The sequence below is a fragment of the Cervus elaphus genome, chromosome 5 (assembly GCF_910594005.1).
Source record: "Cervus elaphus chromosome 5, mCerEla1.1, whole genome shotgun sequence".
NCBI lineage: Eukaryota > Metazoa > Chordata > Mammalia > Artiodactyla > Cervidae > Cervus > Cervus elaphus.
The window spans coordinates 27,806,811-27,828,320 of NC_057819.1; the positions used below are offsets into that span (position 1 = coordinate 27,806,811).

General features: G+C 49.2%; 2 protein-coding genes across 3 annotated transcripts; both read left to right on the forward strand.

Annotated features, from left to right (window-relative positions):
• The first annotated feature begins 4 nt into the window (after positions 1-4).
• On the forward strand, positions 5-11,533 carry PXMP2 (peroxisomal membrane protein 2). The gene is made up of 5 exons (XM_043902200.1): positions 5-318; positions 2,587-2,703; positions 4,221-4,383; positions 8,569-8,688; positions 11,199-11,533. The coding sequence occupies exons 1-5, from the start codon at positions 197-199 to the stop codon at positions 11,265-11,267; spliced, it is 591 nt and encodes a 196-aa protein (XP_043758135.1). The 5' UTR covers positions 5-196; the 3' UTR covers positions 11,268-11,533.
• Positions 11,534-13,669: 2,136 nt separating this feature from the next.
• On the forward strand, positions 13,670-21,435 carry PGAM5 (PGAM family member 5, mitochondrial serine/threonine protein phosphatase). 2 transcript variants are annotated; one of them, XM_043902198.1, is made up of 6 exons: positions 13,670-13,921; positions 16,258-16,436; positions 18,094-18,219; positions 18,306-18,394; positions 18,516-18,649; positions 20,385-21,435. In XM_043902198.1, the coding sequence occupies exons 1-6, from the start codon at positions 13,731-13,733 to the stop codon at positions 20,533-20,535; spliced, it is 870 nt and encodes a 289-aa protein (XP_043758133.1). In that variant the 5' UTR covers positions 13,670-13,730; the 3' UTR covers positions 20,536-21,435. The 2 variants fall into 2 exon arrangements, with proteins under 2 accessions (XP_043758133.1, XP_043758134.1); XM_043902199.1 differs by having other exon boundaries at positions 18,519-18,649.
• The last annotated feature ends 75 nt before the right edge of the window (positions 21,436-21,510 follow it).

Here is a 21,510-nt window from a genome sequence, read left to right on the forward strand (position 1 = left end):
GGAGGTGGCCCGTTAGGGAGTCCGGGAAAAGTGCGCGGAGGTGCTCGTCGCGTATCCAGGGGTCTGTACCAGGCGGCACTGCGGGACGCGGCGGGGCGGGAAATGTCCGGCCGTCCCCGCCCCGCGCCCTGGGCCCTGCGCCCCGCAGGCCAGGAGTGGGGTCGGTGTCCCCGGTGGGCGTGGCCTGGGGAAGGAGATGGCGCCGGCGGCGTCGAAGCTGCGGACGGAGGCTACAGTAGGGCCGCTCCCGCAGCGGGCACTTTCCCAGTACCTGCGCCTCTTGCGGCTCTACCCAGTACTCACCAAAGCGGCCACCAGGTCTGCGCGGAGCGGCGGAGGAGGGGACGGGGTGGGACGGGACGGGGCGTGGCGCGGGGGTGGGGGCGCGGGCCAGAGCTCGTCGGCCGGTGACCTAACCCCATAGGTGCATCCAACGTGGGGGTTTGAATGTGGAAGGCAAAATCCCGGTGTGTCAGAATGACCCTCCAGCTGCCTTAAATTAACTAGAACTCTTAGCACGTGCGGTTCTGTATATTCGGTTCCGAGCTGTAACTCGTAAACACCCTAAAATGTGGACCCAGGGACCAGACTAAAGGAGTGCACGAGCTGAAGGACTTGCTGCAGACCTCGGGGCTTCTGGCCCCTCTGCCCCGGAGGTAGTGGTCGTCCGGGGTAAATGGGGACGGGGGAAACATCTATCACCCGCTCGGCTCTGCGCGGGTTCTGCTGCTACCTTCCGGCTCGTTAGTACCAGCTCTTGTTTTGAGGCTAGGTTAGACTGGAGCTTCCCTAGTACCTCCTCTTGTTTTGAGTCCAGAATAGGCTGGGAATTCCCTGGTGGCTCAGTCGTGAAGCATCTGCCTGCAATGCAAAAGACCTGGGTTCCATTCCTTTGTCAGAAAGAGCCCCGGAAGAAGGAAATGGCAACCTATTCCGGTATTCTTGCCTGGGAAATCATGGACAGAGGAGCCTGGCGGGCTAGGGCTACAGGCCTTGGGGTCCCAAGAGTCGCACAGGACTTCCCAACTAAACCACAACCACCACAGGATGAACTAAATGTGTTGAGGTGAATGCCTTTAGGAAGAGGAAGGCTAGACCTGGTGGGAGGTGTTAAGACATGCTTCAGCAGCTTTGCATTTGGGAGAAAGCTGACACGGTGCCCTCCGTGCTGCGGTTAGGTGGGCCCTTTGATTTGGAGTACTAAACATTTTATGAGACATCCCCCCTTCCTTTTAATTAATCCGTTTTACACGTTTGTCCCCTTTTATTAATACAGCCTTTCATACATGTGTACAGCTGCCTGTCTGGGGAGCATTAGCAATGATTAAGATAAGTAGGTCCTGTCCCTACCCTCATGGATCTTGCATTCTAGTAAAGAACTAGTCAAAAAGTAGATAAATGTATAACACAGATAAAGTGGTCAGGGAAATTTTATTTGAGGAGGTGACACTTAAATAGAAGCCTGAAGAAGGAACAGACCATGCAACAGAGGGAATCAGAGGGCAGAGGGCACAGCCGGAGCAAAGGTCCTGAGGGAGGAGCAATCTAATGGTGGTGGAGTGGAAGATGGGCCTGTGTTCCTGGAGAAAATGAACAACAACCAAGGAGGAGGATGAGGAAGAAGTAGTGAAAGATCAGATCAAGAGGCTCCTTGTCTTGTCCAGGAATTTTGGACTTTATAGCTTAGAAAGCTTCTCAGAGTGCAGTTATAGACCAATTATTTAGTAGCTGGGCCTGTCTGCACCTTTCCATTTGAAGGTTTTATTGTGATGATTGTAGATTTACATGTGCGTGTGTGCCGGGTTGCTTCAGTCATGTCTGACTCTCTGCGACCCTGTGGACTGTAGCCCACCCGGCTTCTCTGTCCATGGTATTCTCCAGGCAAGAATAAGGAGTAGGTTGCCAGTCCCTCCTCCAGGAGATCTTCCCGATCCAGGGATCGAACCCATGTCTCTTGTGTTTCCTGCATGGTGGGTTCTTTACCACTAGTGCCACTTGGGAAGCTCAGATTCACATGTAGTTGTAAGAAACAATACAGGGAGATCCCTTGTATACTTCCCCCAATTTCCCCCATTGGCAACATTCTGTAAAACTAGTATCACAACCAGGACACTGCATAGATAACAGACCATAAAACATAATCAGATTTCCCCAGCTTTTCTTGTACTCCTCCGTGACTGTAGGTGTTAAGTTCTATGTAGTTTTGTCACATGTATAGGTTTGTGTGTCTACCACCGGAGTCAAAATACAGAAAGCTTTTGTCATAAGGATCCCTTGCATTGCCCTTTTATAACTACACAGGGTAATTTTTTCCAAAGTTATAGGATAGCATCACAATCCAGATATGACACTTATACAACCCACCGATTGGAAATCTTACCATGCTTGTGTGTGTGTATTAAGTTCTGCTGTCTCCACCTTTTCATGCAGGGAACTTAACATTTCACTGCTTTGATAAGGGTTCATCTCCACCCATCCCCAGCATGTTCTTCGAACCACTGTGCTAATTATGTGTAGTAATAGATGCCCCCCACCTCCCAGCCCCGGTAGTTCACTTCTGTTTTCTGAATACCCCTCTCTCCACAGCGGCATTTTGTCAGCACTTGGGAACTTCCTGGCCCAGTTGATTGAGAAGAAGCAGAAAAAAGAAAACTGCTCTCAAAAGCTAGATTTCAGCGGGCCTCTCAGATATGCCATCTATGGGTGAGTTCCATAAAGGGACTGGTTTACTCAGTAGCAGGCTAAGTGCGACAAAGCTAGGATATCAACACCTGGAATTACCCAATTCGGAAAAGTAATTTTTAAAAAAGCATTGAAATCATCATGGGAGAAAAATCAGAATGATGGATAACATTAGCTTCGCTTATTTTGTAGTTTTATTTGGTTTTTATTTTGAATTGCATGGGTGAGGGTGGCCATAGTAATTGAGCTGAGAGACCTGAGAGCACTTAAACCTGAGATCAGACTTCAAGACCCAAAGACTCTGAAAGAGAAAAACAGACTCAAATATGACCAGTTAGTTTCTGTTGTTAAATTCAGAGCATAACCATTCAGAAAAGAAATCCTTAGGTATCCTGAAAATTGTCATTTCTGAACTACTTTTTAATCGCAAAAGCACAGAGATTCAGAAGTTTTATCTAGTAAATCCACCCCAAGTTCTCTGGCCAACAACAGTGTTTGTATAGATGGATTATTTAGAAATCTTTTGCAATAGGATTGATTTTTTTCAATTCAAAATTCACAAATAGCATTTTTGTATTGTAAGCATGCTAACTTGAGTCATCACAGCTTTTCCCATAATGTATTTAAAGTCCTAATCCCTCCAAAAAGGGGGTGATAATCCCTCTACCTGGAAGTGATTCTGATGCATTCCCCATATCTAGTCACAGTTTTCCATCCTCAAGTCTTCCTGTTTCTCTTCCTCCTGAGAAGCCCTGCTCTGGGCCAGTTAACATTCTGTGAAAGGGTGGAGAAAGACGAGGGAAAACCACTTGTTTAAAGGCTTGGCACTGTGGAGCTGGAAGGCCCCTGGGCCCCTGCTCATCTTTTGATTCTGGATTTCATGGAGTCTCAGATCTGTTGACCCAGTAGACGTGGTGGCAGGGTTCAGTTTTCTTCCTGAGTACACTGTGCTGTTTGGAATGAAAAATAATACAGACAAGCCAGCGCACAGCACCAGATCTCAGCCCTGATAATGATCAGAGAGAGTTTGATAAAAAGCTCTGACACCCGGGATGCCTCTGTTTATTTACCGAGCACCTTCTCTGAGCCAGGCCCTGTTCCAGACAGAGCAGTGAACAGACAGACACGATCCTGTCTTGTGGCATTTACCTTCTAAGGGTGAAGAGAGGGCACTGTATAAACAAATGAGACCATGACATCCAGTGATAAATGCTTTGAAGAAAATGGACAGGACCTGGAATAGAGAGTGGCTGGGACAGTGGTAGGTTCGTTATTTAGGACAGTTGGAAGGAACTCTCCAAGCCAGCAGTGTTGAGAAGGAGCCAGCCATGTGATGACAAGGGGCTGCAAAGCAGGAACAAGCCTGGTCTGTCAGAGGCAAAAATGAATGCCTGGAGCAGATGCATTGAAAGCATGTTTTTTAGAAGGGCCACACAGACCTCTGTGGTCAGTGCTGAGGGACTCCAGGGAGGCAGGTTTTAGGATCTGGGGTTTGAGGGTGAAGGGTGTATCCAACTCACCCCCACCGCGGGCCTCAGGTTTTTTTTTACAGGGCCGCTGGGTCACTTCTTCTACCTCTTGATGGAGCGCTGGATCCCTTCCGAGGTCCCCTTGGCAGGCGTCAAGAGGCTCCTCCTGGACCGCCTTCTCTTCGCACCCGCCTTCCTGTCATTGTTCTTCCTTGTCATGAACTTCCTGGAGGTTGGTCTCTAGCACTCGTGCACGCCAGCTGTTCGTTGGCATAAGGATGCTTTGGTGGAATTCAGAGGGTCTCTGAACTTTTCACTCAACTTGAAGTTTCACATTGTCATCTATGAAATATCAGAAGCAAAGCACAGTCGTATTAGCAGCACCTGTTGGCCCAATGTAAGCGTCCTAGGTAGTGGGCTGTCCACGTCCATTGTCATAGTTACCCCGGAGTATTGTTTATGCTCATCACTCTTAACACCTTTCGGCAAGTCTCATCACTGAATGTGTTAGTGAAGAAGCACATATACTGGTTTATAAGAATGTTTTCTGAATGTTTCAATAGCTGTCCAGTTCAATTCAGTTCAGTCACTCAGTTGTGTCCGACTCTTTGTGATCCCATGGGCTGCAACACGCCAGGCCTCCCTGTCTATCACCAACTCCCGTACTTCAGTATAATTGACTTCTTTGTACTCCCACATATTTTATTTTATACATTTCAAAACATGATTCTGGGAAGTGGGTGCATGGGCTTCACCAGACACCAGAGGGGTCCATGGACCTTGCAGAACCCTGTGCTCACTCGGAGTCTGGACATCACAAGTGCTCTGAAGAGGTTAACTTATCAGTACAGACTTAACGTTGCAATGAAAAACTTGAGAGGTGTGTTCACCCAACCTCATTCCCACTACCTACCACCCTCACCATCTCCTTTCCATCCTCTGTGTGATGAGATGTGTCACGTTCTGCCCTGGAAGTGATTTATTTCTGCCAGTCACAGCAAGTAAACACTTCTCACTTGGGTTTTATTTTGAAACCACATCTCAAGTTCTTGTTAGTAAGGAGAACACCCATTGCTGTCTAAAGTGACCCTGGTGGGAGGTAGGAAAGATGTTTAAACTTCCCTGTGATTCCTAATGAGTCCCTGATAGTAAAAAGAAATATTTGGGAAGTCCTTAGGAAATCAGATGGGAGAAAGTGAAAGGGTGCCTATGTTAGGATTGAGGGTACCACAGCAGTTTCTCCCTATTTTTTCCTTCCAAATAGGAAGTGAGTATATTTTCATTAAAAAACAAATACCCTGCATGGATAAGGCAAATGTTACCAAGGCGCATAAAGTTCCCACCACATAATGATACATGTGGGACCACACTCTCCATACGGCACACACACTACAAGCTGCTTCCACATCCGGCATTCTCTGATCCAGACATCGTGTTACAAACCGTATGCCTGTCCCTGTTGTATAGGGATTCCTGCTTGGTCAGTTCCTAGAATTGTTATCCAAAAAGGCTGTCCTTGTCTGTCCTCCCTACAGTGGTGCAGAATGATAGCATCAGTTCAGTTCAGTCACTCAGTCATGTCCAACTCTTTGCGACCCCATGAACTGCAGCACGCCAGGCCTCTGTGTCCATCACCAACTCCTGGAGTCCACCCAAACCCATGTCCATTGAGTCAGTGATGCCATCCAACCATCTCATCCTCTGTCGTCCCCTTCTCCTTCTGCCCTCAGTTTTTCCCAGCATCAGGGTCTTTTCAAGTGAGTCAGCACTTTGCATCAGGTGGCCAAAGGATTGGAGTTTCAGCTTCAACATCAGTCCTTCCAGTGAACACCCAGGACTGATCTCCTTTAGGATGGACTGGTTGGATCTCCTTGCAGTCCAAGAGACTCTCAAGAGTCTTCTCCAACACCACAGTTCAAAAGCATCAATTCTTTGGCGCTCAGCTTTCTTTATAGTCCAACTCTCACATCCAGACATGACCACTGGAAAAACCAAAACCTTGACTAGACAGACGGACCTTTGTTGACAAAGTTATGTCTCCGCTTTTTAATATGCTGTCTAGGTTGGTTATAACTTTCCTTCCAAGGTGTAAGTGTCTTTTAATTTCATGGCTGCAGTCACCATCTGCAGTGATTTTGGAGCCCAGAAAAATAAAGTCTGACACTGTTTCCACTGTTTCCCCATCTATTTGCCATGAAGTGATGGGACTGGATGCCATGATCTTAGTTTTCTGAATGTTGAGCTTTAAGCCAACTTTTTCACTCTCCTCTTTCACTTTCATCAAGAGGCTCTTTAGTTCTTCTTCACTTTCTGCCATAAGGGTGGTGTCATCTGCGTGTCTGAGGTTATTGATATTTCTCCCGGCAGTCTTGATTCCAGCTTGTGCTTCATCCAGCCCAATGTTTCTCATGATGTACTCTGCATATAAGTTAAATAAGCAGGGTGACAATATACAGCCTTGACGTACTCCTTTTCCTATCTGGAACCAGTCTGTTGTTCCATGTCCAGTTCTAACTGTTGCTTCCCGACCTGCATACAGGTTTCTTAAGAGGCAGGTCAGGTGGTCTGGTATTCCCATCTCTTTCAGAATTTTCCACAGTTTATTGTGATCCACACAAAGGCTTTGGCATAGTCAATAAAGCAGAAATAGATGTTTTTCTGGAACTCTCTTGCTTTTTCGATGATCCAGCGGATGTTGGCAATTTGATCTCTGGTTCCTCTGCCTTTTCTAAAACCAGTTTGAACATCTGGAAGTTCACAGTTCACGTATTGCTGACGCCTGGCTTGGAGAATTTTAAGCATCACTTTACTAGCGTGATAGCATCAGCTCACAGCTATTGAGCACTGAGCTCGGCATCCAGTGCTTCAGATCTTTGAGCCTAACGTCCGTCCACTTGACGGCTGAGGAAGCTGAGGCCTTCAGTTATTTAGGGGTAAACACTGGCCTAAGGTGCTGTAACTGTGAGTCATTGAGTCAGGATTCAGACACAAGTTTTGTGACCCCAGAGACCTCTCAACTCTTGTTGTGGAGCTCAAGCTCTAGGCACACAGGGTCAGTAGTTGCAGCTCTCCGGCTCTAGAATGTGGGCCCAGTAGCAGTCGTGCCCGACTCAGTTGCTGTGCAGTGTGTGGGAGCTTCCCCGACCAGGGACCAAACCCGTGTCCCTTGCACTGGGAGGCAGATTCTTAACCACTGCCCAACCAGGGAAGTCAGGTGAAAAATATTTTCTGTACCTTTATGAGGTTGGGTATCTTTTTATACGCTTATCTGTATTTCTTCCACTAACTCTGCTCATTTTTTCTTAGAATGTTTGCATTTTTTCTTTCTTATTTGTATGTTCATACATGTTAAGGATATCCATCCTTTGCCAAATAAAAGTTACAGATATTTTCCCCATTTTTAGGTGTTTAACTTCATAAAAATGTTTGTGTAAGTTATATAAAGTATTTTATAGTGTCGTTCTCCATACAAAAGCTTAAAAAGTCATGTATTCAAATCTTCCAGTCTTTTCCTTCATAGGCTTCTTTAAAGGAAGATACTGGAAATATTTTCCTGTATTTTCTTCTTCTACTCTTATGATTTTATTTTGTACATTTTGATAGGCCCAGAGATAATAGAAATATTCTCCTATGCTTTCCTGTAGTATTACGTGTTTGTTTTTAATATAGTGTGAGGTATACTTTGGTCTATGGACTTCCTGGGTGGCTCAGCAGTAAAGAATCCATCTGTCAATGCAGGAGATGTGGATTCAGTCCCTGGGTGGGGAAGATCCTCTGGAGAAGGAAATGGCAACCCATTCCAGTATTCTTGCTTGGGAAATCCCATGGACAGAGGAGCCTGGTGGGCTACAGTCCATGGAGTCTCAACGCAACTTAACGACGAAACCACTACTGCCACCACCAGACTTTTTAATTGCCCTAACTGTACAGAATTTTTAAAATCTCTAGTAAAGCAAGCCTTCCTTTCTTACTCTTTTTCAAGATGGGTACTCTTATGCATCTATCCTTCCAGGTGACATTTACAATCATTTATTGGTGTCTATTTTTTTAAAAGAACTCCTGACAAGTTTTGATATGAAATGCATCAGCTTTGGAGGTTATTCTGGAAAGAACTGACAGCTGAGCCATCAGCAGCTGTAATTCTGGTGCCCAGGTTAGCAGTGTGAATCACACCATCATCAGCTTAGCTCTCAGGGGTCACGGGCAAAGGTCACACACAATGAGAGCACTGTTCCAATGATCTTCCTACTGGATTGTTAGTTCATCCGGCTGTATCACTGATCAAGCACACGCATGTGCTATGTCCAAATAAATGGAATAAAACATGCAGTTTCAAAGAAATCACTGAGTTAGGCTTTGGGGTTCTTCACCTGGAAGACCAGTATTGCTCACGGTCTGCGTTTCCCCCCCTTTGCAGGGGCAGGACACCGCCGCTTTCACTGCCAAGATGAAGAGTGGGTTCTGGCCGGCACTGCGGATGAACTGGAGAGTCTGGACACCCGTGCAGTTTATTAACATCAACTATATCCCTGTGCAGGTGAGGCCAGCCAGGTGCCAGCGTGGAGCTACAGGGGCCTTCAAGCTCCCCTAGAGCCCAGCCTTCCTCCCGAGCCTTGGGGTCATCCCAGGTTCCAGATTCCTCCCAAAGCTTTTCTCTCTGCCCCGAGTTGTTACCATTACTGGATTTGAGGAGGCAAAGCGACATAGGGGGGCCCAAGCTGGGTCCACACTGTGCCCCTTCATCCCAGGCTGTGCTCAGGTTTCTAGGGTTGGATGCCCACCCCCACCCCCCACCTCCAGGGCTTCACGGATTGCAACCCAAGGCAGCCTCACCCGCAGGGACATCAGAGCCAAACCTGAGTGAGGCAGGGGCGGGCTCTGAGTGGTAAGGGGCAGGGCGTCTGGGCGTGAACCAGTTCACTGACCTCTGGCCGCTGGCCCTAGGCAGGCAGCTGAGGGGCCACCCTCCGGGTGGTTGAAGGCCCTGCCATTGTCCACTGTCTTCACACCCAGTATAGCTCATCTGTGACTGGGTCCCAAGACCACTGCCAGGTGGACAGGCTCACGGCTTAGATTTATTAGGGCCATGCAGAAGGGATGTACAACTGGGTCCTGGGAAGCCGTTGCAGGCGCCCCATGCTCCCTGCCCTGAGGGCTACTGGGAGCAAGTGATCATTTACCCACAGAGTCAGCCACAGCAATATTTCTGCCCAGGGTTTTACTTGGGGCTGGCACATGGACACTGCTCCCTGCACCAGAGTTCCAGACCCCGGGGAGGAGAGCAGGCACTCATCTTCAGCCACACTGATTTTGTAGGCACTCTAGGCCCAGGGAGCCATTCTCATCAGTTGGAGAAAAGTGGGAACCCACATCTAAGTTCCCAGACACCAACCTCTCAAACAGGCCTTTCCAGAAATTCCCAGGCCTCAGCTTGCTGTGTTACGATTTTTCTGCACACTATTTAAGTAATCTACCTGAAATTAGCTCATAAAAGCTGGTTTCCACCCTGCTTTAGATAGAGGAAAGATACCCGGGGCAAGAGCCCCCCTGGGAAAGAGCTACCTTGAAAGGGTGGGAGGAGGGAGAAAGTGGGCTTAGTAATCACACACTACACACACCAAGGATAGCAGAAAACCAGAGGCAGTGATGGACAGCAGTAGCTAATGTTGTTGGAAGTTAAAGCAAAATAAAAATCGGTAAGTCTCCATTAGCTTTAAAAATGACCTTTCCAAGATCAATCTCAGTGGCTCCATGGGGCTGAAGCCAGATTGTTGAGGACTGAGTGGGTGGAGAAGTAGAAGATAAACTACAAAGTTTAACTACAAGTTTGTGAAAACTACAAGTTTGTGATGCACAGGGGGAAAACAGGAGTTAGCAGTGGTCCAGGGAAAGAGAAGGTTTGCCAGCTAGAAGAGTGGCCATGTGACATGCACGTGGCACCCCAGGCTGCCCCAGTGAGGGGGTGGGGGTGGGAATGGCACATAAGCAGAGAAACACTTCTTCCTGTTGAGCAGAGAAGAGAGAGGAGGTCACTTTTACTGGGGACTCCCGGCCACACCTTGTGTTTCCTCTGGGAGGGAGGTGGGTAGGGCAGGGGAGGCTGATGGGTATTTTGAGGGGAATAAAGTTGTGGTCAGCTTGGCATTGTGAAAGATAGGAGAGGAGGCTGATTGGAGATGGGGGAGGCAAGAGAGGCTAAAGACCCTTTTGTGCAGGGGCCTGGGGCAGGTGAGAAGCAAGGAGGATTGGGGTTTTTCAAGAGAGTACAACTGAGCAACAGGAAGGGAAGAAAACCGGGGATATGGACCATAGGTTCTAAGACATATAGAGAATGAAATAAAGACATGAGAAAACAGAACGGCTGAGGATGTGAAGGGGCCTGTGGGTGAGAGTAGAGAGGCTGGAAAATAGAATCCTTCTGAGTAGCTTAGGGGCAGTACTGCAAGCGTGGGGTCAGAGAGCTCCCTAAAAGGTGGTTGCAGGTGAGTGCTTAAGGGGCAGGGATTTTATTCAACACATATATATTGAGCACCTGCTGTATGCCCTGTGGCTGTAGACTCTGGGCTAGAGCGATTAATGAGATAGGCCAAACTGCTACTTTCTTGGAGCTCGTGTGCAGGGAAGACTCAGTAATTGACTAAAGGTGATTTTAGGTGGGAGTACGTCTGTCGGATCATTGAAGCAGATAGTGGCAACAGGATGGGTCTGAGTGAACTGGTCATGGAGTTGTCAGGGAAGAGCCAAGTGAAGCTATGCACATGATGTCTGGTCCTGGGGTGAGAGAGGCCTACCAGGAGCTGAGGTGACTGGTGAAGGAGTGTTTTCCCTACTGTCCGGTTAATGTCATCGGGCAGGGGGACTGTCCTCCTCACTTCTCTCTGCGGGAGCCGAAGCACAGTGCCTCATGCAAAGTAAAGACTCAGTAAATCCAGCAGTGGGTGGATGGGCTGACCAGTGGGTGAGCGCTGTCCTGGGGGCCTCGTGCTTGATGAGCGTGCCCAGGGCCTTCCTCTTACTTCTTACCCTACCATCTGTTCTCTCTGGCAGTTCCGGGTGCTTTTTGCAAACTTGGTGGCCCTGTTCTGGTACGCCTACCTGGCCTCTCTGGGGAAGTGAAGATGACCCGGAGAGGGTGTCAGACACACTGATGGCTGGGGTGGGGTGACAGAACGGAAATAAGCCAGCCTGACTCTAGATCATGAGATTCAAGATGACTCGAACATGACGGATGGAGAAACAGAAATCTTTTAATGTCAGAATCGTGTTTTAAAAAGGCAATCATTGTCCTCAGGTGGTGCTGCCCTAGAAACATAAATATAGCAGAGATGATTTCACCTGTCACCTTGGATTGAATTAGGATCACAATAAACTATAATGTAGCATTTTCAGTGGTGATTTTAATTTCTCAGAATAATTGCTGTTGCTCTGATAGAAATGAGTGACCAGAGGACTGCTCTTGGAATTTTTTAAATGTTTAAAAATTTGTGGTAAAATATATCACAATACAACTGTTTAGCTACTTGGCCCCATAGGGCAAGGGCCCCTTAGACCAAGACTTTCCCTGACCTTCTGAAAGGCCCTGTATACCACCCTTTCCACTGGGTCTACTCTCCTGTTGCTCATTTACATTGGCCCTCCTTCCCTGCTTTTTCATTCTTAGAACCTTCCTTCCTGATAGTCTCCCATCCTCATTTCATGGATACAATATCCCTTGGGATCTCAATTGTATATATTTTAAAATTTTCTTCTGTCTTGTGTGCTGTTTTCTGTTTTCACAGGGTTCTTTTTTTTTTCTTTTTCTATTTGATCTTTGTTGTTGTCGTTCAGTCACTAATTCATGTCCAACTCTGCGACCCCATGAACTGCAACATGCCAGGCTCCCCCGTCCTTAATATCTTCCAGAGTTTGCTCAAATTTATGTCCATCGAGTCAGTGATGCCATCCAACCATCTCATCCTCTGTGCCCACTTCTCCTTTTGCCTTCAGTCTTTTCCAGCATAAGGGTCTTTTTCAATGAGTCAGCTCTATCCAGTCATTCCAGTGAATATTCAGGGTTGATTTGATCTTTGTTTTACCCTATCAGGATTTCCTGAAATGTCTGTAGATACTCGGATGTGTATCATTGTTAAAAGAGTCAAAGCCACTCAGACATTCTTCAGAAGATTTGTGTACACGGGCTGCAGTTGTGACACCGTCCTTGGCAGTGGGCTGGCCAAGCAGGAACCCAGTTTTGTTGGGGCTAGTACCTGTAACTCATCTGGCTCTTCCAGACTCACAGGACTGGATGAGCTTGCTTCTTGGCTTCCCTCAGTGAAGGCAATTGATATTCCATCTTCTCAGATCAATAACAACCTGATTTCCAGCTTTCAACATTTTGTCAGCTGATCTCTTTGCTTGGTTTCTTCTGTTTCAAGTACATCTTTTTGAATTTGTCCTTTTTATTTATTTACTTATTTTTAATTTGTCCTTAAAAAAAATTTTTTTTGCTATCATTTTTAATAAGTGACCTTCTGGAAGCAGACATAAATATATGGGTTTAAGACACCATGTTTATGCAGAGGTCTGGGTATTTCTGTGGAATACATTCATTCTTCAAAATCCAGGGTGACTTTAAAATGTAAATCAGATCATATCACTTCCCCATTCAAGGCTGCCAAGATGACCCCGCAGTTCCCCTTAGTTGTACACACCCAGGAGAACAGAAAGCAGGGACTTGAAGAGATGTCTGTGTACCATGTTCACAGCAGCGTTATTCTCAATAGCTAAAATGGGGAAACAACCCACATGTCCATTGATGAATGAAGAGAGAAAATGTTGTCCGTCAATACAATGGAATATTATTCACCCTTTAAAAGGAAGGACATTCTGACAGATGACTCGGATGAACCCTGAGAACATTGTTAAGTGACATAATCCAGCTCCAAAGGACAAATACTGTTTTTTTACTCTCTTTCTTTGGGATTCCTGGAGCAGTTGAACTGAGACAGGAAGCAGGATGGCGGATGCTAAGGGCTGAGGGAAGCGGGTGAGGAGTTTAGTGTTTTAACAGGCACAGAATTTTAGTTGGGACGATGAGGAAGTTCTGGAGATGGATGCTGGTGATACTCGCACAACAAAGAGAACGTGCTTAATATCCCTGAACTGTACACCTAAAAGCGGTTACGGTGGTAAATTCTGCAGTACGTGTATTTTGCCCCCGTAAAAACAAAGCAACCAGCAAACCCTGCTGTAGTTTCCTAGTTCATCTGAACCAGAACCTCAAGTTATCAGGGTTCCCCCTGGGCTCTTTCCGCAGGTGTAGGTGTAAGTATTCGGGTACGGGTCGGGCGCCGTCTGAGCCCTCGCTCAACGGCAGAAACGACTCGCACAGCACGCCTAGGTCTCAGACCCACCGCCTACCACCCGGCTCCGCCTTTATCCCCGGAAGCCACCGCGGCGGACAAGACGATCACGGCGGCTCCCGCGCAGCCCGTCGGCCGGAAGCGTACGCCCGACGAAGCGTGTCCCTCGTCGCTCGCCGTCCACACCCGAGCGCGCCTGCGCGGAGCCCGCGTGGGGTCGACGCGGGACTTGACCGGCATGGCGTTTCGGCAGGCGCTACAGCTGGCGGCCTGCGGCCTGGCAGGGGGCTCGGCCGCGGTGCTCTTCTCGGCTGTGGCAGTGGGGAAGCCCCGCGCGGGCGGGGACGCGGAACCGCGCGTGGTCGAGCCCCCGGCGTGGGCGGGGGCCGCGCGCCCGGGGCCCGGCGTCTGGGACCCCAACTGGGACAGGTGCGGGGCCGGCGGCGGTAGCCCTTCCCGGGTCCTAGCTGTCCCGTCTGGTCGGTGTGGTGGGTCCCACGGAGGGGCGGGCGGGGCAGGTTTGCTTGCTGGTTTCTCTTTCGGTTCTGGCCGTGAGGCTGGCTTTGGACGTGAGGCGTCCCTCGACCCCTCTTTTGAGCACCAGTTTCCTTGTCTGCCCAGGGGGTCATTTTGAGGAAGGAGTACCGGGATGCCTGGAGTGGTCGTTTTCAGTCCGAACGGAGGAGTTGGACCTTAGTAGGGCTCTTGTCCCTGTTTCTGTCTCTCAACTTATGAATATTCAGATTGGGTGACGGCATGCTAATCCCATATTTGGGATACTGCCGAGAGGGCCAGGTGGAGGTGGGTTCTGGAAGGGGCCCCTGCGAGGAGGCCGCGCAGGGACAGGGCCAGCTGACATACTGAGTAGGAGCATGAGGTCCAGGGGTCCCAGGCACCCCGGCCACGCGCTCTCAGTATTCTACCGAGCGCTTGGAAATGCTGAAGCAGTTTTTAGTCTTACTTAATGTTAACTTAAATTTAAAAACCAAAGCAGTGCAGATCTTACAATATTGTTTTGAAACGATAGTACTTTTGATATGCTGGAGTGAATAAAGTGAGTTACTGGAATTTCCCCTGTTTCTTCCTACTTTGTAAATGTGGCTACTTGGAAATTTTAAATAACATACGTTGCCGGTGTTCTATTTCTATTGGATGGCACTGCTCTGGGTTGTGGGATGGTTTACCCAGTCCCAGCTCTTTCCTACTTAACACTTTGAGTGTGGGGCACAGAACTAATATTTATTGTTAACCTCCTTGTATAGGAAACTTCAGAGGCATTCTTTTTAACCTTTAATTTTTAAAGATGAATTTATTTTAAAATAGTCTTCTATTTACAGAAAAATTGCAAAGACAATAGAGTTTCTATTTTGCTAGAGTTCCACACCTAACTTCTTCTGTTGTTAACACCTTACTCTAACATAGGGTATTTGTTACAATCAGTGAACCAGTGTAGGTACAATATTATTAACTGATGTCCATACTTTATTGAGATTTACTCAGTTTTTACTTGTAGTCCATTGTCTCTCCCAGGATCCCATATGACAGTCAGGCTTTGACAGTTCCTTAGACTTAACTTGTGATGACCTTGACAGTTCTGAAGAGTGGTGATCAGGTATTTTGTAGCATGTCCTTCAGTTGGGATTTGTCTGTTTTTCTCATGATTAGGCTGGGGCCTTATTCTCTTTTAAACATCAGTACAATCTTCTTAATTTCATGTGCCTTTCCAAGGAAACAGTCACTGTGAGGTTAAAGGACTTACTTGGAGAGCCAGACTTCAGCTTTCTTTGAGGCTGACATGCTATATTTGCTCGCCAAGTCTAGATTTATGAGGGAGTAAGGAGAGTGGTATCCATGCTAGAAAGAGCCTCATTCAGTGAAATTTCCAGCCTCTTTCTGAGGAGCCAAGCTTGCATCTGTGCCTGCGGTACCAGAGGTCTTCTCTGGCTAAGCCCCAGCTCCCCCATGACTGCCAGTGTGGCATCTCAGCCTGGTTGTATATGGGTACCCCAGGTTCACATGGCCCAAGCAGAACCCTTGAATTCACCATGACTTCCCTCAAAACTTATTCTTCCAGCACTGTCTCAGCAGAGTACATTCTTTCCCAGCTCTGCTAGTCTCACAGGCATTTAACTTCTACTGACTTCCGGTCCATGAGCTAACAGAGCCTGTCTTCACCAGACGTCGTTTCTCAGCATCTTTGCTACTGCTGCGCCCTCCCAGGCCCCTCCCCACCCCCCCAATCAGCCCTTTCCTAGCACCCGGCAGGGCCAACCGGGGAGGTTCCCGTGATAATGGGGACATTCTTCTCCCTGTCCGGTGTGATGGCCACTGTCCCACTTGCTGCTGAGCTTTGAAAATGTGCTTTGTGTGACTGAGGAAATGGGAGTTTTAATTGTACCTAATTTTTATGATTTTGAGTGTAAGTAGCCATACGATCAGTGGCTACTAAGGGGCAGCACAGCATCCCTGTCAGCGAGGCCACCCTGTGGGCATTTCCCACCTGCCCTCCCACAACCACTCCTTCCTTTTCTCTGCATCACTGGTCCCCTTGCTGTGACTGTCTCCTCATGAGGACATGAACAGCACAGAGGCTTTGCTTATCTGTCTGTCCACCATCCAGCCACCCAGCACAGGCCTAGCACTGAGAACAGAGGACATTGGCTTCTCCCCTACACCTCCCAACACAGGAAGCCCCTCTGTTAGAAAGACTAGGGGTGACTTGTGAGCAGGGGCACAGAGCGCACCGTCTTGTGTTTCAACGTCAGGAGAGAACCACTGTCCTTGGTCAACCTGCGGAAGAGGAGCCTAGAGCCTGGAGAAGAGGAGCTGACATCCAGGCTGGACCACTGCAAGGCCAAGGCCACACGGCACATCTTCCTCATCAGGCACTCCCAGTACCACGTGGATGCCTCCCTGGAGAAGGACCGCACGCTGACGCCCCTGGGTATGTGGCTGGGCTGTCTGCTGATCTGCGAGGCAGGCCTCCTTGGACCTGTGTCAGGCGTTCTTGGCCCAGATGTGAGCTTTGTCATTAATAGTAATAATCAGCTTAATCTGACTCAAGACAGACTTTGCAAGTGTCCTCAACCTTTTTTTTAAATAAGTTTTTAGAAATTAATCATTTTTGGCTGTGCTGGGTCTTTGTTGCTGTGAAGGCTTGTCTCTAGTTGTGGTGAGTGGGGGCTGCTCTATAGACGTGGTGTGCGGCCTTCTCTTTGCAGTGGCTTCTCTTGTGGAACATGGGCTCTAGGGCATGTGGGTTTCAGTAGTTCTGGCATGTGAGCTCAGTAGTTGCGGTTCTCCGGGCTCTAGAGCACAGGCTCAGTACTTGTGGCACATGGGCTTAGTTCTTCCACAGCATGTGGGATCTTCCTGGATCAGGGATTGAACCCGTGTCTCCTGCATTGGCAGGCAGACTCTTTGCCACTGAACCACCAGGGAGGCCCCTCAACTTTAAGAATATTACCATGGATTCTGCCTGCAGGTGCTCTGCAGTGGCTCCGCCTGGTGCCCCATGGCTTGACTTAGTTGCTGAAGAGCTTCAGAGGCTGCCTTATAAACAGTGGCGTGTCTCAGGGCCCTGCCCAGTGCTGGCATCTATGGCAGTTTCTTGCTGCTGTGAATGGTGCTGCTGGGCACATCCTCTCACTTTGGCCTTTGTGTGCCTGTATCCACAGGAGAATTCCCTCAGACAGGAAACACAGGGTGTTTGGAGGTGGAGTTTACATTTCTACAAATATTTTTGTTGAGTGAGATGGTACCCTTTTGTGTGAAGGGGCTGATGGCCTGTCCTCAGGCTCAGATAGAAGTAAAGCCGCTTCTGTGATGTCACATGTCCAGCTAAAACTGACTCTCCAAGGGCGTTTCAACTGGATTCTAAGATACGTTAGAGGAAAAGCATTTGTATTTGCACCCAGACCTCAGCAGTGCTGGTTGTCCATCCTTACATGTTGACATCTGTAGTGATTGCATGGCTGGTCACTGGAGCATTAAGATCCAATCTTTGGATAAAGTTGAGTAAGAATAGTGTAACGGACCCAGAAATAGTAAAGAGGACTCCATCCAAACTTCAGCCACCCTCAACCATGGCTGGGTAGTGTTTGTTTTAAGATTGATTTCTATATGGATGCTCTGGGTCTTTGTTGCTGTGTGTGGGCTTTTCTCTAGTGGTGAGCGGGGGCTGTTCTTCATTACGGTGCACAGGCTTCTCACTGCAGTGACTTCTCTCGTTGAGGAGCATGAGCTCAGTAGTTGTGGTGCACAGACTTAGTTGCTTTGCAGCATTTGGGAGCTTCCTGGACTAGGGATCAAACCCATGTCCCCTGCATTGGCAGGTGGATTCTTATCCACTGTACCACCAGGGAAGTCCTTATGGCCATTGTTTTTGATGCTTTTTCTGTATGGGGCTGAAGGTGGCTGGTCTGTCTCACTGACTTTACCTGTTGAAAGCCTGACCTCTTCCTTAGGCCTGAGACCCAGGAGGGGCTGCCCATCTTGTCCCCCAGCCCTAATGGTGCTTGGTAAGGACTGAAGTATTTGTGCAGTAGAAACAAGCAGGGTCTCCCACCACCTGTAATTCTCCAGTGTATTCCACCTTCAAGGTCGTGAGCAGGCTGAACTAACTGGTCTGCGACTTGCAAGCTTGGGGTTGAAGTTTAATAAAATCGTCCATTCCTCCATGACCCGTGCGGTAGAAACCACTGACATCATCAGTAAACACCTGCCAGGTGAGTGCCAGGCACCCCAGGTGCCCAGCAGCAGGGAGGGAGGGGTGGCTGCTCCTAAAGGGACTGAGTCCTGTGCTTTCCTACAGGCGTCTGTAAGGTCAGCACAGACCTGCTGAGGGAAGGCGCCCCCATCGAGCCCGACCCCCCTGTTTCTCACTGGAAGCCGGAGGCTGTGGTAAAAAAAATCCTCCCGGGGCAGCCTCCTATGGGGAGCAACCTCCACTCTGCCCTTGGGCTCCTCGTGGCAGCGTGACCCATGCTGCCTCCATATGCACGATTCCTTCTTCTGCCCCTAGCAGTATTATGAAGATGGAGCGCGGATTGAGGCCGCCTTCCGGAACTACATCCACCGGGCAGACGCCAAGCAGCAGGAGGACAGCTATGAGATCTTCATCTGCCATGCCAACGTCATCCGCTACATCGTGTGCCGGTGAGGGGTCCTGCTGGGTGCCCTTGGCCCTGCTCCCCCTCCTGCCCGCCTGTGCCTCCAGAGTTTCCTCCAGGTCCAGCTGGTGGTCTGGTAGAGTGGCTTTCAGTCCAGTTTTCTCATGACTGTGTGTTTTTGGTGGGAACAGACCAGACCAAGTGTCCTCCGTCGGCAGTCTTTCCTGGGCGATGTTGTGGTTGCTTGGTTCAGGTGCTATGCGCCGGCTGCTCACATTGCGAAGTCATAGTTTATATGCCAACACCCCGTTTCCCTGACATGCAGTGACTGGTTTGGCACCTGTCGCTGGATCATGCCACTGTGGTTACTCAATGTTTGCCTCATAGTTTCTTATTTATTTTAGCTTATTAACTGGAAATTTTTTGCAATTATGGACTCACGGACCTGCTTGTGCAGGGTTATAACCTGAGTATGTTAGTCACTTCCCTGCTTCAGCTGATCCATTGTAGGAAGTCAGGAGCTTCTCCAGGGGCTCCTGTGTCATTGGAGCCAGCCAACCACTTCCCTGTGTCCTGGCCCCACCGCGTTCCAGGCCTTCCCAGTGATGGCTGCCCTGAGCCACATCCTGAGTCACAGAGGGCCTGGACCTGGAAAGGCCAGCAGGGTGCTCATGTATTTGATCAAATCCCACATAGAGCCAGATGTTAAATAACTGTAACCCTGCCTCCCCCAGATCCATTAGAAGCTGTTTGGCAGGTGCTTCAGGAGCTGAGGGGATCCCCCTTCTCACATGGGCCCACTTGTCCAGACGTCACACACGGCTCCAGGCGAGAAGCGCCATGCCGGGGGAGCGTGGTCCAGGCCAGGTCGAGTGCTGCTGGGAGGAAGGGCTGGGCTGCAGGCTTGTAGCTTGAGCCTGTGTGTTGCTTTTAACACCAAGAAGCCAGCCGCCTGGGCTTTGACTTTTGGGCTGTATAAACACACATCCTTCCATATTCCAGGACAACACTGACCCAGCATCACTGGGAGGCAAACCCAGTGCTGAAAACAGGCCAGAAATGACCAGGCTTGGAGCAGTGGTACCTGTGCTAAAGACAGGGCTGCTGGGAGCCAGGGCCTCTGCCCCAGGAAATGGGAGGACGACCTGCCCCCTAACTTAGGACAGTTTCTGAAAGTGGTGAGCATGACATTGAGACTTTAAAAAGCAGTGTGTAGGTAGTTACTCCTTCAAGTCAGCAAAACTCTTGACAGAGGTGGTGAGACAAGCCACGGGGCTGCCGCTTGTCGACCCCACAGTTCTAGGGCAGGAAGAGTGTCTGGTGACATGGACAGAGGCTGTAGTCATGCTGTGCCCTTCAGCAAATACTGACTGTGCCTGAAAAGCACTTTTAAGAGCATGAAAACGCTCCAGGGGCCGTGGTTGCACCTGCTGCACCATCTGGCTGCTCTCTGCCCCCTTCTGGTTACACTGGGAAAGCAGATGAAGTTGCATGCATTTGTTAACCAGTGTGCTTGTGACTCACCTGCAGGCCTCGAGCGCGCTTTATCCCCATCCCAGAGGGACTGGATTCTCCAACCCCTTGTTGGACTGTTGGGTTGACATCTGCCCGGCAGCTCCTTCCTCTGAGAAACCCCATCTGAAAGCAGGAGGGACTTAGAGATGCTGGACCCGGCCCCTGGAAGTCTTCCCAGGGGCTTCTCATCTGGGGTGGGGTACCCTCAGCTTTGTTGAGACCTGGCCCACCTGGCCTGTTTCTAGCACATTCTGTCTTCTCCTCAGGGCGCTGCAGTTCCCTCCAGAAGGCTGGCTCCGCCTTTCCCTCAACAACGGCAGCATTACCCACCTGGTGGTCCGGCCCGATGGCCGAGTGGCTCTCAGGGCCCTCGGGGACACAGGGTTCATGCCTCCTGACAAGATCTCCCGTTCCTGAGGGCCGCTTTGAGGCCCTGCGTCCTCCTCAGCCCGTTGCCGGCCTGGTGTGCGTGCCGCCAAGACCGCAGGTTCCCCCGTGTCCCCCCCACAGGCTGCGCAGCGGGGACGGCCACCTCTAGGTGGCGGGAAAGCAAAAGGATCTACAACACAGAGTTCTTAACTCACGGTCCAGGATGGAAAAGGGAAGCACTCAGATCAGACCAGCTTCATCTCTTTCGCAGGGTGTCTGCCTCCCTCTCATCCAGGACGAGCCTGAGGGGTCCAGGCAGTCCTGTTTGAGGGACTGGATAAGGCCCCCCAGATGCCATGACTGTAGGGACCAGGCAGACACCGCAGCAGGCTGTCCGCCAGCAGAGCCCGTCAGGCAGGAGGAAGAGGAGGAGGGCGCAGCGCTTCTGTTTGTAACTTATTCTGCTTTGTACATTCGTTTCCTAAAACTTGTCACTTACATAAAGATTTTTCTCACCTGGTTCTTGCTTTGAAAACCAGTTTCTCACTCCAAAGTCACACCTCCCTGACACTGTGGGATCTGAACTTTTGTGTCGTGAGGCCTTTCTGGACACACAGGAGGAGCACCTTGGCCAGTGAGGGAGGTGACTTGAGCTGCTGGCCTCACCAGAGAGGCAGTGATGAATGCCCCATGAGCGGCCCGTTTCAGTAAAACGTCCAACTGACAGTTCAGTCCTTGTTTGCCTCTTGTTTGTTGGCTGTTAATCTTTTATGCTTATGGATTAAAATATTTAGTGTGTCCCTCCCAAATTTCTGTTATTTTAGGAGGAAGTACAATTTTTATTGAGTGGTTATGAATATTTTCTGTAATCAGTGCAACTAATTGGAGTATTTGATGTTTCTGTCAATTTTGGAAATAACTACAAAATAAAATTTTATTTTACTGGTTTTTCAAAGTACTAATTGTGAATGTTTTAAAACAAGCAGCCTGTGCATGACAAACAGCAGCCCCAACTAGCTGAGA

What these genes read in the sequence shown, in the direction of transcription:
- PGAM5 (XM_043902198.1), top strand. Translation starts at nt 13,731, where the DNA reads ATGGCGTTTCGGCAGGCGCTACAGCTGGCGGCCTGCGGCCTGGCAGGG. An exon ending in CCGCACGCTGACGCCCCTGG is followed by an intron (nt 16,437 to 18,093) that starts GTATGTGGCTGG and finishes TCCACCTTCAAG; the next exon opens with GTCGTGAGCAGGCTGAACTA. An exon ending in ATCCGCTACATCGTGTGCCG is followed by an intron (nt 18,650 to 20,384) that starts GTGAGGGGTCCT and finishes TCTTCTCCTCAG; the next exon opens with GGCGCTGCAGTTCCCTCCAG.
- PXMP2 (XM_043902200.1), top strand. Translation starts at nt 197, where the DNA reads ATGGCGCCGGCGGCGTCGAAGCTGCGGACGGAGGCTACAGTAGGGCCG. An exon ending in CTCAGATATGCCATCTATGG is followed by an intron (nt 2,704 to 4,220) that starts GTGAGTTCCATA and finishes CGCGGGCCTCAG; the next exon opens with GTTTTTTTTTACAGGGCCGC. An exon ending in TTGTCATGAACTTCCTGGAG is followed by an intron (nt 4,384 to 8,568) that starts GTTGGTCTCTAG and finishes CCCCCTTTGCAG; the next exon opens with GGGCAGGACACCGCCGCTTT.